Source organism: Oryctolagus cuniculus, chromosome 17 (assembly GCF_964237555.1).
Source record: "Oryctolagus cuniculus chromosome 17, mOryCun1.1, whole genome shotgun sequence".
NCBI classification, from domain to species: Eukaryota; Metazoa; Chordata; class Mammalia; order Lagomorpha; family Leporidae; genus Oryctolagus; species Oryctolagus cuniculus.
In genome coordinates this window covers 18,830,269-18,844,665 of record NC_091448.1, presented here as the reverse complement: position 1 = coordinate 18,844,665, position 14,397 = coordinate 18,830,269, and the positions used below count along the sequence as shown (strand labels likewise).

General features: G+C 39.2%; 1 protein-coding gene across 28 annotated transcripts in view; it reads right to left on the bottom strand.

Moving 5' to 3' along the window:
* GPATCH8 (G-patch domain containing 8) overlaps positions 1-14,397 on the bottom strand; it is a 102,682-nt gene that overhangs the window by 66,031 nt on the left and 22,254 nt on the right. For 9 of the 28 annotated variants that reach the window (XM_070060605.1, XM_070060620.1, XM_070060608.1 and 6 more), the window contains exons 2-3: positions 7,567-7,641; positions 1,834-1,851 (exon numbers count right to left, since the gene is read on the bottom strand). Coding sequence is in view for 2 of the 28 variants with exons in the window: in XM_008271582.4 (XP_008269804.1) it covers positions 7,567-7,641 (75 nt within the window). In the remaining 26 variants the exon portion in view is untranslated. Of the gene's footprint in view, positions 1-1,833; positions 1,852-6,495; positions 6,545-7,566; positions 7,642-14,397 lie in introns of those variants that run through there. The other 19 variants (XM_070060602.1, XM_070060613.1, XM_070060612.1 and 16 more) reach the window with 4 other exon arrangements.

The window sequence follows — 14,397 nt, the reverse complement described above, 5'->3', positions numbered from 1 at the left end:
TCCCAGCTGCTCTACTTCTGATCCAGCTCTCTGCTATGGCCTAGGAAAGTAGCAGAAGATAGCCCAAGTCTTTGGGCTCTTACACCCGCATGGGAGACCTGGAAGAAGCTCCTGGCTTCAGATTGGCACAGCTCCGGTTGTTGGGGCCACCTGGGGAGTGAACTAGTGGATGGAAGACCTCTCTCTCTCTCTCTCTCTCTCTGTAACTCTTTCAAATATATAAATAAATCTTAAAAAAAAAAAAGAAAAAGAAAAAGAAAAAGAAAAAGAAAGAAAGAAGAAGATGGCCCAAGTCCTTAGGCCCCTGCACCCACATGGGAGACCAAGAAGCTCTTGGCTTTGGATCAGCTCAGCTCTGGCTGTTGTGGTCATTTGGGGAGTGAACCAGTGGATGGAAGATCTCTCTCTGGCACTACCTTACTCTGCAACTTTGTCTTTCAAATAAATAACATAAATCTTTAAAATAAATGTAGATAAAGCTGAAGTTGTGGCGCAGTGCATTAAGCCTCCCATGGGCAACACCAGCATCCTATATGAGTGCTGACTTGAGTCCCAACTATTTTGCTCTGCTTCTGATCCAGTTCCCTTCTAATGCACCTGTGAAAGCCATAGAAGTTGGCCGGAGTGCTTAGGCCCCTGCCACACACCTGGGAGACACCAATGGAGTTCTAGACTCCTGGCTTTGGTCTGGCCAAGCCCCAGCTGTTGTTGCGATTTGGGGAGTGAACTTGCAAATTTAAGATTTCTCTCTAACTCTGCATTTCAAATAGATAAATCTTAAAAAAAAAAAAAAAGTAGAAGCAAACTATAAAGAAAAACTTGTTTCTAAAACAAAAGGTATTACTCTTTTTTTTTTTTTTTTTTTTTTTTTGACAGGCAGAGTGAAAAGTGAGAGAGAGACAGAGAGAAAGGTCTTCCTTTTGCCGTTGGTTCACCCTCCAATGGCCGCCATGGCCGGCGCGCTGCAGCCAGTGCACCACGCTGATCCGAAGGCAGGAGCCAGGTGCTTCTCCTGGTCTCCCATGGGGTGCAGGGCCCAAGCATCTGGGCCATCCTCCACTGCACTCCCTGGCCACAGCAGAGAGCTGGCCTGGAAGAGGGGCAACCGGAAAAGAATCCATTGCCCCAACAGGGACTAGAACCCGGTGTGCTGGCGCCGCCAGGTGGAGGATTAGCCTATTGAGCCGCGGCGCTGGCCAGGTATTACTCTTTATAATATATAACCATTAAGGTACACAACAGGTCACTAGAAATTATTTCTGCTAAGAACTGGAAAAATCAGAAAACATTACAGTATATGCAGTCACAAGTGATGACCTCTGCATCAGCCATCACAAAAACCGAATCCAACATTGCCACTGCTACTCCTCCCCTGCAGTTGCATTACAAGATCACCCTTACCCAATACTGTTTGTCTAACTATTTATAAGTAACTTTATTATAAAAAAAAGAAAAATCTCAATATAAGTAGTGCTTTTGGAAAGCTATGAAAATAAACTTACCTGTGTACAAAATCCATTTTTATAATTCTTTTAACTGATTAACTCTGGAAAGGATAAGGATAGCAGAATGGTCTCTAACAGTATGCATTTGGTAAGCTACTATTTAAGCTCTTAATGAACTAATACTATGATTTAAGTATTAAACAACGCTGACAAAAATTGTTGTGCCACCCCCATTTTTTTTTTAAGAAAATGCAATCTTTGGCTAAGTGGAGATGAGACATTATGTTAACTGTGTTATATTATGAATGCACTAAAATAAACAGACAGATGAAGCAGTATGCTATTTCCAAAAGCAGTGCAAGTGGAGTGAAAGCATTTCCATACGAACCTGGCTTTAAAAACTGGGCTGTCAAAAGAACAGTTAAATGTAACACAAAGTAAGAAACTGTCCGATCACTAATGGTCGTTTTTTTTTTTTTTTGTCTTGTTTTCAATTCACTGCTTGCAAGTAATGTATTTATTAAAGAGTGAAAGCATTAAGTAAATTCACGAGTCAAGACCAGCTGAGATTCAAGAGCAGCGTGTTGTGACTGACAACAGTGAAAGGAAAAGCAAATGTTAAGGGGAGAGGGAGAAAAAAGAAAAATTTAGGGTTATACACATTAGCACCACTTTTACAAAACCACTCAAGAGGATGGCTGTCACCTTCTCAGAAAAAAAAAAATCTATCAATACAAAAATGGTAGTAGCCTTTCTCTTCTAAATCTTTAGGTTAAAACTATTATTTAATTAAAGCTGTTTTCCTAAGTATGTTGGGGAATGAAATGCTATAGACTATATTAAAATACCTAACATGTCACTCTAAGTCCTTCCAATCATATGTAACAAAGGCAACAGTAACAGCAGACATCTCCCAGAACCTCTTCTCACCAGCCTCCTGGAGTAAATGAATGCCGGATACAAAAAATCTAGACTTTTCCTATCATTAGACTACCTGCTTTGGGAGTGACTCTATAGAAAGGGTTATATTCAGTATGGACCCCTTTCCTACCCTGCCACCTCCTGCGCAAAATTAAGAAATAAAAACAGGTTTTATAATCACTTGTCAAAAATCAGTTTAAGGATGATAGGCAACAAAAGTGGGCATATCAGAATGCCTTACAACACAGTGGAACAAGGCAGACATGTCTACCACTGGAATGATCACCTGCCTGCAGAGAGCAATCCATTCTCCCTGTGTAGGGCTGTGATTTTGCCAGTTCTTCTTCCCATGGATGCTATTTTTAACAGTAAGCTGGCACAAGTAATTTACAGTTCAAACAGGGGATGCAGACAGAACAAGGGCAATGAGCACTAAATTCACCTCTGAAATCATTAACTATTAGAAAAAAATTTTAGTCACAGTAATAATGACTAAAATCTTTATTTAAGTAAAATAAATTATTTGGGTTTAATTATAATCTCACAGAACCAAAAATAAAATAAAAAAAAAAGTTTTTAAGTCTGATTTACAATGACCAAAGACAGAGCACAGTGGTAGGCTATCTATAATTTAAATATACATGAATTGCAGTAAAATCTAATTTTAAGTTAACTAATAAGGCAACTGAATTTTGTACAAGGATGGCAAGCAAAAAAGTTTGTTTCCCACATGATTCTTAAAGAGTTCCCATAAACCAGCTAATTTGTTATACTCTGGCAATGGGGCATGTTCTTTGGAAAGGAAGTTCTTCAATTTTGGTTAAACTATAGAGCTGATCTAAAAACCTCAATTTTTTTTCACCCAGATTACCTCAGCTGGCCTTTATTTTTTCTTCCTATGTCTAAACTTAAATGTATCAACAAAATGTTACACTTTCAACCTTTGTTCCTCTCTATTATGTGGGAAACAATATAAATTTTAAATGGGAAGATCTTTGAAAGAGAAATGTTTATTATAAACAGTACCAATATGCTGAAAACATTCCAGCAATTAAAAAAAAAAACCCTTCATTATTAACTGCTACAGTCATTCCTCAATATTTTTATTTGTTAATTAAATAACAAGTAGAAAGCTTTCCCAAGAACCTCTCTCTGCCCCATGAATCTGTATACCATTACAGTAACAATGATCATGTTGGCAATGGCATCAAGTATATGATAGGAGCCTTCCAAAACAGGTAAAAATTTACCTCACTGTACGCATTTATTCTGTTTGTTAAAACAAAAAACAGTATCATAAGAGAAAACTGTACTCAGGATTTATCAATAAGTGAATGAATATTAATTCCATACTGAATTTTTTTTAGCTGACAGCCAAATTCAATTTACAACCATTTAGCTAGCCCATTTTCAACAGTGACAAAAATGATGTCTCTTGAGTGGATTGTAAGCTTTGCTGATTGTGTATTAAAGACTCTATAAGCAAGAACCAAATGCTACTAGGTGAACCCATGCAAACAAGTAGTAAAAATTCCCAAAATAAAAAAATCTATAGCTTACTACAGATGACACAATGAAGACTAGAGAGAAAAGCCATATAGTAATGCTACACCATTCAGCTCCAAGAAGCACATTATTTATAGTGCAGTCCACATATGGTCACTGCTAAATGTCAAATCAGCAGTCTTATAGAGTTACAGTTTGGAACTAGTGGAGTCCACAGATCTAAACAGATAGGCAACATGACAAACAACCAATTATACATATACTTCTAAATACCTAGATAAACAACTAAATATCAGCAACTGGAGCATGAGAACTTACACTACTTTTTTAAACCTACCCTATCAACCTATGAAGACAACTATGAAGACAGAATTTTATTAGTCAGTCAGTACAGCTGAGACCAACTAAAACTGACAGATAGGTGCACTTCCAAGTGCAACAATAACAACATAGTTGGAGTCTGATGCAAGTAGTCTGCCTTTTGTGTAGCTTAATATCATTCATTATCCCATCAGTTTTCTCACCTTCTATGATGAAGGTCATAAAGGACCATATATCCTAAATCACACCAACCAATTCTATAATGCAACCCTAGACAGGCCTATGAGTTTACAACAAATTGTGCTTGTTTTCTAAATATTTTGTCTTTATGTGGAGGTCATAATTACAATGGCTGGGACCTAAAAATCTCATAAAGCAATAATGACTTTTAAATTTTAAAAGTTTTTTGTAATAAGTAAAAAATATCAATCCTTTCTACCTTCTCTTTAATTTAGATAATCAAGCTGTCTAGCAATTCTTTCATAATTTTATTAGAAAGGTGTTTTATTCTTGACCAGAAATTTCACTGAAAGATATTTGGTTGGTTGAAATGAATAAGGGAAAATAAAATATTATAGAAAATATTAAATACTTCACAAATGCTGGATTTTGATGTGTTTTCAATATTTGCCTATAGAATTGGAAGTACTTGTATTATCTCTCTAACAAACCTAGGTTTCAGAAGTTCACTAAATGCATAATACATTGTTGCATTTTTAAATCTCATTTCTCATTTTGCTGGTTTACATCAATTTTACCCTATCACAAAACAAAAAGACCTTCATCCTGTACTCACAATAACCTTTCACACAGGCATGTTCTTGGCCCAAACCTGTGCAGATTTCCATGGTTACCAGCTGCTGCAGATTACCTTTGTTTTAAAAAAAAAATGACTAGACCTTTAGCTCCTGCAATGATCTGTAGACTCCCAAAGCTGCATATTTCCAGCCACTTTTGAGTTGCATGCTGTAGCAAAACAGTCAGCACCTCTCAATAGATATTGCTGCAGAGAAAGATTTTGATCCAGCAGACTCTGTGTTAGAAGTAACAACATTTTCCCCTAAGAAACAGCTCAAGATAGTCAGCCAGCCATATAACCCAATATATACTTATTCTGTATATAAGGGCATTCATTCTGTAAGTGATAGAGAACTTTTGTTGTTTGGGAAGGAAAAGGAGGGAGGAACACTCTGTATATTGTAATAGTTTATTTTAAAATTTAGATTGTCTTCCCAAATGATTAGGTAGCAGAAATAAAATCCCACCTATCTTGTGTCCTCTCTCTATTTAACTCCTTCTACTATTACCTAAAGTACTACATCACATAACACATATTTATGTGCTTCAGGAATAAATTTTCATTAGAAATATAATCTATTAATGTAACATACATTTCTGAGCATACATTTATTAAAAAGTAAAATTTCCAGTCTGAGTACTGTACTATATACTATTTTTAAGTGGAAAAGATAAACTATTTAATAAATAAGGCATATATTCATTGATATTACTCTACAGTGTTCAATTAGACTATCTTCTGAAATGGTCTCCGTGTGACATATGGTGGGAAAAAATCCTGGACATTTTGAGAGGTACAACATTAGTCTCACATGCCACAGGAATGAGTTTTCCAGAAATATTAAATTGTAGCCTTCAAAGAAGGCTTTAAAAATGTGAAATATCATGTAATTTAGTGTTTTTAAAAAATATTTGTTGAATACAGTGATAATGAATGTTACACTGCAAATTCAGTCTACTGAAATTTCTGTTACTGTCAAATTGGAGTATTCACAGAATTACAGCTAGTTTAAGAATATTATCAACTATGTACCTTATAGAATGTTACTGGGAATTGTTTTTGATGGTTCTCTGTCCTTAAACTTTGACAGCACCCCCTCCCCACAATATTTATATTAAGATAGAGAAAAACTAAATTATTTTCCAGTACAAGATACTGATCTAGCCTAAAGGTTTCATTTTAAAACTCAGCCTTGGGCTAATTCCCAAGATTATATGGAACAGAGTATAAATTTCAGTGGTTTTTATCTTAGCACAGTGGGCTTGGCATTTTATCCTTATGTCAAAACACAAGACTGCACTTTCAGCAAACATCAGATGCGAATTCTCCCTCTGCAGCATTATCACATGCGCCATCAGTTACTGCCATGCCTGAGTCTAGCATCATGCCGCACATTAAGACAGAAGGTACTATATGCAGTGTTCACTGGACCAGAAGGACAGAAATAAGAAGGGGAGGTGGGGGAGAAAGAAACCCTAGAGAAGAAATTAAAAAAAGGCAGACCGTGCAATACAAACCAGATCATGGCTGCTTAGCTAATATGGGCCAACTGCTGTGGAAGAAAAATGTCGAACACCCCAAGTTGTGTAAATTTCTGTAAACATCTAAACACACACACAAACACACACAACACCAACCTAATTAGGAACATAAATATATGTTGATCCTTTACTATATTACAGTCTTGAAAATAAAAGCTAAAATTAAAATATCTGTGTTCTCTAAACTGCCTTATTTTCCTGAGGGAAAAGGAGCTAATGTTTCTTAATAGGGGCAGGGGTGGGTGGCGGCCCTCATTGTGAATGCTATAAAGATTAAGATTTCTTCCTGGAATTTTCCCCATTCAAGTTCTGCTAGTAACTTGCTGAAACCTTTAGTAACTATGTACACTTAAGCACAAATATTAAATGTTGACAATAATGACATTTTGACATTTTAACAACAGACCATGTTATTTTAAGTAACAGGTTCTTTAAAGTGAAAATGATGTTAAAATATAGAAGATATTTTAAAAATTAAGAGCCAGGGTAAACAAATCATCTTAATCTATTGTTTGGTATCTTTAATGTCCCAAACTAAGTAGTATGGACAGAAATAATCAATTTTTGACAAAAACTAGACATTTCTTCAGCTTCTGAGATCAAGTTTACCTTGTTTCACAATGGTCTGGTAATTAAAACTTATCACTCCTTAACCATTTCTAATGGAACATTTCATTTGTGATTATGTTGCCTAGGAAGGGTGACACTATTAAAGGATCAAAATACATTTTACTCCTTTATTTAATTTAAAAAAAACATTAACTTTAACTTGCTACCTTTAAGAGACTATAGGATAGGCCAAAATTATATTTTTTTCATCAAAATTCTGATTTGTTTCTAGATTTTTTGGACTGTTTTCCCAACTTATTAGATTGCATCCCAAACTCTATTTGATTACTATAGAGCATGCAAGAAAACAGCTCTAAACTGCACTATCAATTATTAGTGAGTTTAACTTCATTCACATCAAATGTCACACGAACACTACCTAACTAACTGGCTAAGACACCAAATTAAGCACTGATCATCTTACCGATTCTATAGGCTTGTCAAGTGATGCTTGTTCAATTTCCAAGTGTCCTTCTTCATACTGATCAAAGTGATTACCCTGAAAAAAGAAGGCTACAGTTATTTTTAAAAGCAATAAATTTCAAAATTATTAATAGCCTCACCACACTAGAAGTTATTTTTATATAATATTCTTTTCACTAGACAAAACTATACCACAATTCAGTTTTAAAAAATTTATAGAAATCTATTAGAAGTCTAGACCCAGTATTATGAATTCTTTTTCTCCTGACAAGTGCTAAAATTGTTAAGTAAGGGGCCGGCAATCTGGCGCAGTGGGTTAACGCCCTGGCCTGAAGTGCCGGCATCCCAAATGGGCGCCAGGTCTAGTCCCGGCTGCTCCTCTTCCGACCCAGCTCTCTGCTATGGCCTGGGAAAGCAGTAGAAGATGGCTCAAGTGCTTTGAGCCCCAGCACCCACGTGGGAGACCTGGAAGAAGCTCCTGGCTTCTGGCTTTGGATCAGTGCAGCTCCGGCCGTTGTGGCCATCTGGGGAGTGAACCAGAGGATGGAAGACCTCTCTCTCTGTCTCTACCTCTCTCTGTAACTGTCTTTCAAATAAATAAAATAAATCTTTAAAAAAATATTGTTAAATAAAACACCGTCAACCATTTCAGACTCAGTGTTTCTTAGACCGATTACATTGAGATTGCAGTATCTTAAAGGACCATGCTTTCATAAAGAAAAATGTGTTAAATTTTTAATACTAAAAAAAGTCAGAAGAATGCAAGTAAATATTGTAATACTGACTAATGTTGATATCATTACTTTTAAGTAAAACTGCTATAGCATTAAACCAAATCATGAATTGCTACCTCTCAGGTTTGCAAGGAATTAAAAAACCATCTCTTTACACAGTTTCCAAATGCAATTATTCAAGATGATTTGCCAAAAGAGATAAGCATGCATGGATAACACCACATTTGATCATGATCAAGAAAGTGACAAAAGAATTCAACTAACCATATGGGTGTAAATGCTAAGAAATCCTTTCCAACCAACAGTCTGCTCAGCTCTCCCTGCTCTATTAGAAAGAATAACTCATAATTTAACATTAAGTGAAACTATAAACTTTCTGGATCCCTTATTACCAAGTATAAAGCATAAGCATTTGTGAGTACTGAATTTGACCTAAGTCAAAAGAGTAAAGATTTCAGCTTAGCCAAAACCAATTCACTATGTGGGATAATAGGACAACTTGAATGTTAAAGTTTTTTTTTTTTGCTTTTTCAAGGTAAAATTAAAATTCTAATTGAATAAGTTAAATTTAATGGCAAATTGAAGATATAATTTGTACTGTAAAGATTATATTTCTCTCATGAAACCATGAAGTCCTTAAGAACAAGAACTGAGGCTTGGTTCTGGTGTTGAGGTGCAGTGGGTTAGGCTGCAGTTGGCAATGCATATCAGAGCAACAGTTCCATTACTGACTCTGCCACTTTTCTGATCCCGCTCCCTGCTAATGTGCCTGGTAAGCCAGGGGTGATGGCCCAAGTACTTGGGCCCCTGCCACCCATGTGATAGACCAGGCTGGAGTTTCTAGAACTTGGCTTTGGCCTGGCTCAGATCTGGCTGTTGTAGCCATTTAAGGAGTGAACCAGCTGATGGAAAATATTCTCTTTCAAATACATAAATATTTTTCAAAAAAGAACTGAGACTTATTTATTTCTTACAAACTTAACATTAATGCAGTTAAATATTAGAGAACAATATGATGCTGAAAGTGGGTGGTAATCATGAATAGTTCAGGAGAGGGGTTGGTGTGTGGTATAGTGGGTAAAGATACTGGCTTGCAATGCCAGCATCTTCTATGAGTGTTGGTTGGCGTCCCAGCTATTACATTTCTGATCCAGCGTCCTGCTAAAGTGCCTGGGAAAATAGCAGAGGATGGCCCAAGTGCTTGGGCCCCTGCACCCATGTGGGAGACCTGGAAGAACTTCCTGGCTCCTGGCTCCTCTTTCAAATAAATAAAATAAATCTTAAAAAGAAAAAGAACACCTGAGAAACTGCCAGGCCATCAAAGGTACGCATGTCCAAAAAGTCACAAGCATCTGGAAGACATCACATTAAAGAAGCAATATGTGCCACTCCATTGCTACAAGTTCAGGAGAGGGGCCAGCCTGTGGTGTGGGGGGGGGTAAAGTCACCACCTGTGGCGCTGGTATCCCATATGGGTGCCAGTTCTACCCCAGGTGCTCCACTTCCCATCCAGCTCCCTAATGTGTCTAGGAATGCAGTGGAAGATACTCAAGTCCTCAGGCCCCTGCACCTTTGTAGGAGATTCAGATGAAGCTCCTGGCTTTGGCCTAGCCCAGCCCTGGCTGCTGTGGCCATTTGGGGAGTAAACCAGCAGATGGAAGATCTCGGTCTCTCCCCCTCTTTCTGTAATTCTGACTTTCAAATAAAAACAAAAGAACAAATAAAATGGCTGAAAGGGTAAATTTTATGTGTATACTACCACAATAAATGTAATAAAAATAAGATTGTAAAGTCTATCCAAAAGAAGAGTAACAAAAGTCAGAAGTAGGTTTTTTATTATTATTATTATTATTTTTTAGATTTATTTATTTGAAAGAGTTAGAGAGAGAGAGTTAGAGAGAGATCTTCCATCCACTGGTTCACTCCCCAAAAAATGGCCGGAACTGGGACGATTGGAAGCCAGGAGCCTGGAAGCCTCCTCCAGGTCTCCCATGAAGTGCAGGGGCCCAAGGATTTGGGCCATCTTCTACTGCTTCCCATGCCATAGCAGAGCTGGATCCAGAAGAGAAGTAGCTGGGACTCAAACCAGCACCCATATGAGATGCCGGCACTGCAGTCAGTGATCTTACCCACTATGCCACAGCGCTGGCACCAGGAATAAGTTTTCCAAAAACAAAAACTTAAAAAATTCCTTTTCTTTCTTTCTTTCTTTTCTTTTCTTCTTTTTTCTTTTCTTTTTCTTTCTTCTCTCTCTCTCTTTCTTTCTCTCTCTCTCTCTTTCTTTCTTTTTTTTGAGAAGCAGAAAGACAAAAGGAGAGCGAGGAAGGGAGGATGGGAAAGGGAAAGAGAGACAAACATATACAACACTCCCCCATCTGCTGGCTTACTCTTCAAATGCAATGACCCAGCCTAGGATGGGCTGAATCCAGAAACTGAGAGTCCAAAACTTGATTTGGATCTCCAACATGGGTAGCAGGGGTCCAAGTATTTCGGCTACTTTCTGCTGCTTTCCCAGGTGCATAAGCAGGAAACTAGATTCAAAGCAGAGAACCTGGGACCTGAACTGGCACCCGGATATGCGATGCCAGTGTCACAAATGGCAGCTTAACCTGCTATGTCACAATGTTAGTGCACTATTTAAAATTTTAACAGCTGGGGCAGGAGTCTGATGCAGTGGCTAAGCTGCATTACGAGGTGTTCAAATCCCACTAAGAGAGTACCTGGGTTCTAGTCCTAGCTATGCTTTTTTTTTTTTTTTTAATATTTATTTATGTGAAAGAGTGCACAGAGAGAGAGAAGGAGAGGCAGAGAGAGAGATGGCTCTGCTCTTGAATCCAGATTCCTGCTAATGCATGCCCTGGGAGGTAGCTCCAGTAGCTGAGTCCCTGCCACTCACACAGGGATCTGTATTGAATAGCTCCTGGCTTTCTCCTAGCCCAACCCTAGCTATTATGGGCATTTGCAGAGCAAACCAGCAGATGGAGGATCTCTCTCTCTCAACATTCTGCCTTTCAGGTAAGTAGAAATATTTAGAAAACAAGATGCCACTTAGGACACCTGTGTCCCACCATTTCATTCCCAGCAACCCCACTTCTTCTTCTTCTTCTTCTTCTTCTTTTTTTTTTTTTTTTTTTACAGGCAGAGTGGATAGTAGGAGAGAGAGACAGAGAGAAAGGTCTTCCTTTTGCCGTTGGTTCACTCTCCAATGGCCGCTGCGGCCGGCGCACTGCGCTGATCCGAAGGCAGGAGCCAGGTGCTTCTCCTGGTCTCCCATGGGGTGCACGGCCCAAGCACTTGGGCCATCCTCTGCTGCCTTCCCGGGCCACAGCAGAGAGCTGGCCTGGAAGAGGGGCAACCAGGACAGAATCCAGCACCCCAACTGGGACTAGAACCCGGTGTGCTGGCGCTGCTAGGTGGAGGATTAGCCTATTGAGCCGTGGCGCCGGCCTCCCACTTCTTTTTAAGATTTATTTATTTGTTTGAAAGTCAGAGTTACACAGAGAGAGGAGAGGGAGAGGGAGGGGGGAGGGGGAGGGGGAGGGAGAGGTCTTCCATCCGATGGTTCACTCCCCAATTGGCTGCAATGGCTGGAGCTGTGCCAATCCAAAGCCAGGAGCCAGGAGCTTCTTCCAGGTCTCCCATGCAGGTGCAGGAGCCCAAGGACTTGAGCCATCTTCCACTGCTTTCCCAGACCATAGCAGAGAGCTAGATCAGAAGTGGAACAGCTGGGTCTTGAACCCGACCCCATATGACATGCTGGCACTTCAGGCCAGGGCGTTAACCTGCTGCACCATACGCCGGCCTCACAACTCCACTTCTGATCAAGCTTCCCACTGGGACACCCTGGAAATATGGCAGATAATTATTCAAGTGGTTGAGTCTCTGCCACCTACATAGGACACCTGGTTTGGGTTCCTAACTCTTGGCCTCAACCTGCCCAGCCCTGGCTGTTGTGGGCACTCCGTGGGTGAACCAGCAGATGAAGGACCTTTGTCTCTCTGCCTTTCCAATAACATGGAAATCAACTTTTTTAAAACTGTGAAAAAAAATTTTTAAAAAAGGTGTTAATTGTTGGGGCCGGCGCTGTGGCATAGAGGGTGAAGCCGCCGCCTGCAGTGCTGGCATCCCATATGGACGCTGGTTGGAGTCCCAGCTGCTCCACTTCCAACCCAGCTCTCTGCTATGGCCTGGGAAAGCAGTGCACCCACATAGGAGACCCAGAAGAAGCTCCTGGCTCCTGGCTTTGGATAGGTACAGCTCCAGCCATTGAGGCCAATTGCAGAGTGAACCAGAAGATGGAAGACCTCTTTTTCTCTCTGCCTCTCCTTCCCTCTCTGTGTAACCCTGCGTTACAAATAAATATTTTTTTAAAAAAGTTGTTAATTGCAAAGTATTTCTAAATTCCCAATTAACATCCCAATACTTAGATTAATTCAAACCTCACAACATTGCAGAACACTTATGTACAGCTAAATCTCTTAATTCTTTTGCCTATAACTCTCTATTATTTTTTTAATTAATTTATTTATTTGAAAGGCAGAGAGATAGAGGAAGAGAGAGAGGAAGTCTTCTATCAGCTGGTTCATTCCCCCAGTGGCCAGAGCTGGACCAATCCAAAGCCAAGAGCCTTCTTCTGGGTCTCCCACACGGGTGCAGCAGCCTAAGGCCTTGGGTCATCTTATACTGCTTTCCTAGGCCATAGCAAAGAGCTGGAACTGAAGTACAGCAGCCACTACATGAACTGGCGCCCATATAGGATGCCGGCACTGCAGGCGGTGGTTTTACTGGGTACTCCACAGTGCTGGTCCCATATAGCTCTATATAATTTAATAAAAATAATCATCCTACCAACAACTATGTGCTACTTAAAAATTATTTAAACCTTTAGAGTATTTAATGCAAGACAACTATAAAAACAGTTTTAAGCAAAAAAGAATTACTCCAAAATGTGTCCCCAGTAAAGATAATAAAAGCACACAGAATCTAGAGAATTACCAATTACACAAAAAAGAAAATGATCATCTATGAAAAGTCATTCCAGTTCATTTTTGCTGTATGAAACATTACTCAAGTTTTCCAAACAGATGATGAATGATTAGCAAAATCTTTTATAATCTTAGACTTAATGTTTTTAGAAAGTCCACTTCAGATTAAACTGTCAGCAAAAAGTTCCACATGAGACTCTTAATAAATTTCTAAATACAACTAGCTAAATTTTCATTTTTTTAAAGATTTATTTATTTATTTGAAAGTCAGAGTTACACACAGAGAGAAAGGGGGGAGAGTGAGAGTAAGAGTGAGAGAGAGCGGTGTCTCCTATCCACTGGTTCATTCCCCAATTGGCCTCAACAGCTGGAGCTGTGCCTACCTGAAGCCAGGAGCCACGAGCCCAGGCCACAGCAGAGAGCTATGTCACAGCGCCAGCCCCTAGCTACATTTTCAAATCATTCTGGATGTATCAAACACAATACAACTCAGGATTAAATACAGTCTGAATCCATAAAATGATCCACATATTTATAAATACTTTTTTTGAAAGATTTATTTATTGGGGCCAGTGCTATGGCCTGGGAAAGCAGTAGAAGATGGCCCAAGTCCTTGGGCCCCTGCACCCACATGGCAGACCCAGAAGAAGCTCCTGGCTCCTGGCTTCGGATCAGCTTAGCTCCGGCTGTTGCAGCCATTTGGAGAGTGAACCAACAGAAGGAAGACCTTTCTCTATCTCTCTCTCTCCCCGCCTTCTCTCTCACTGTCTGTAACTCTACCTCTCAAATAAATAAATAAATAAAAGTGCTTGCGCATGTTCTCTCTCTCTCTCTCAAACAAATACATTAAATTAAAAAAAAAAAAAACCTGTGGATTTCAAATGGGGTTTTTTGGGGGTGCAAAAAATAAACATCTTTAATTCTATTTTTGTACATACTTTTCAAAATATTATATGTGCATTTTTAAAGGTTTATTTATTATTTATTTGAAAGGCAGAATTAGAGAAACAAAGGCAGAGAGATGTCTTCCATCCATTGATTCACTCCCTCCCCAAATAACCACAATGGCTGGAGCTGAGCCAATCCAAAGCCAGGAGCCAGAGCTTCTTCTGG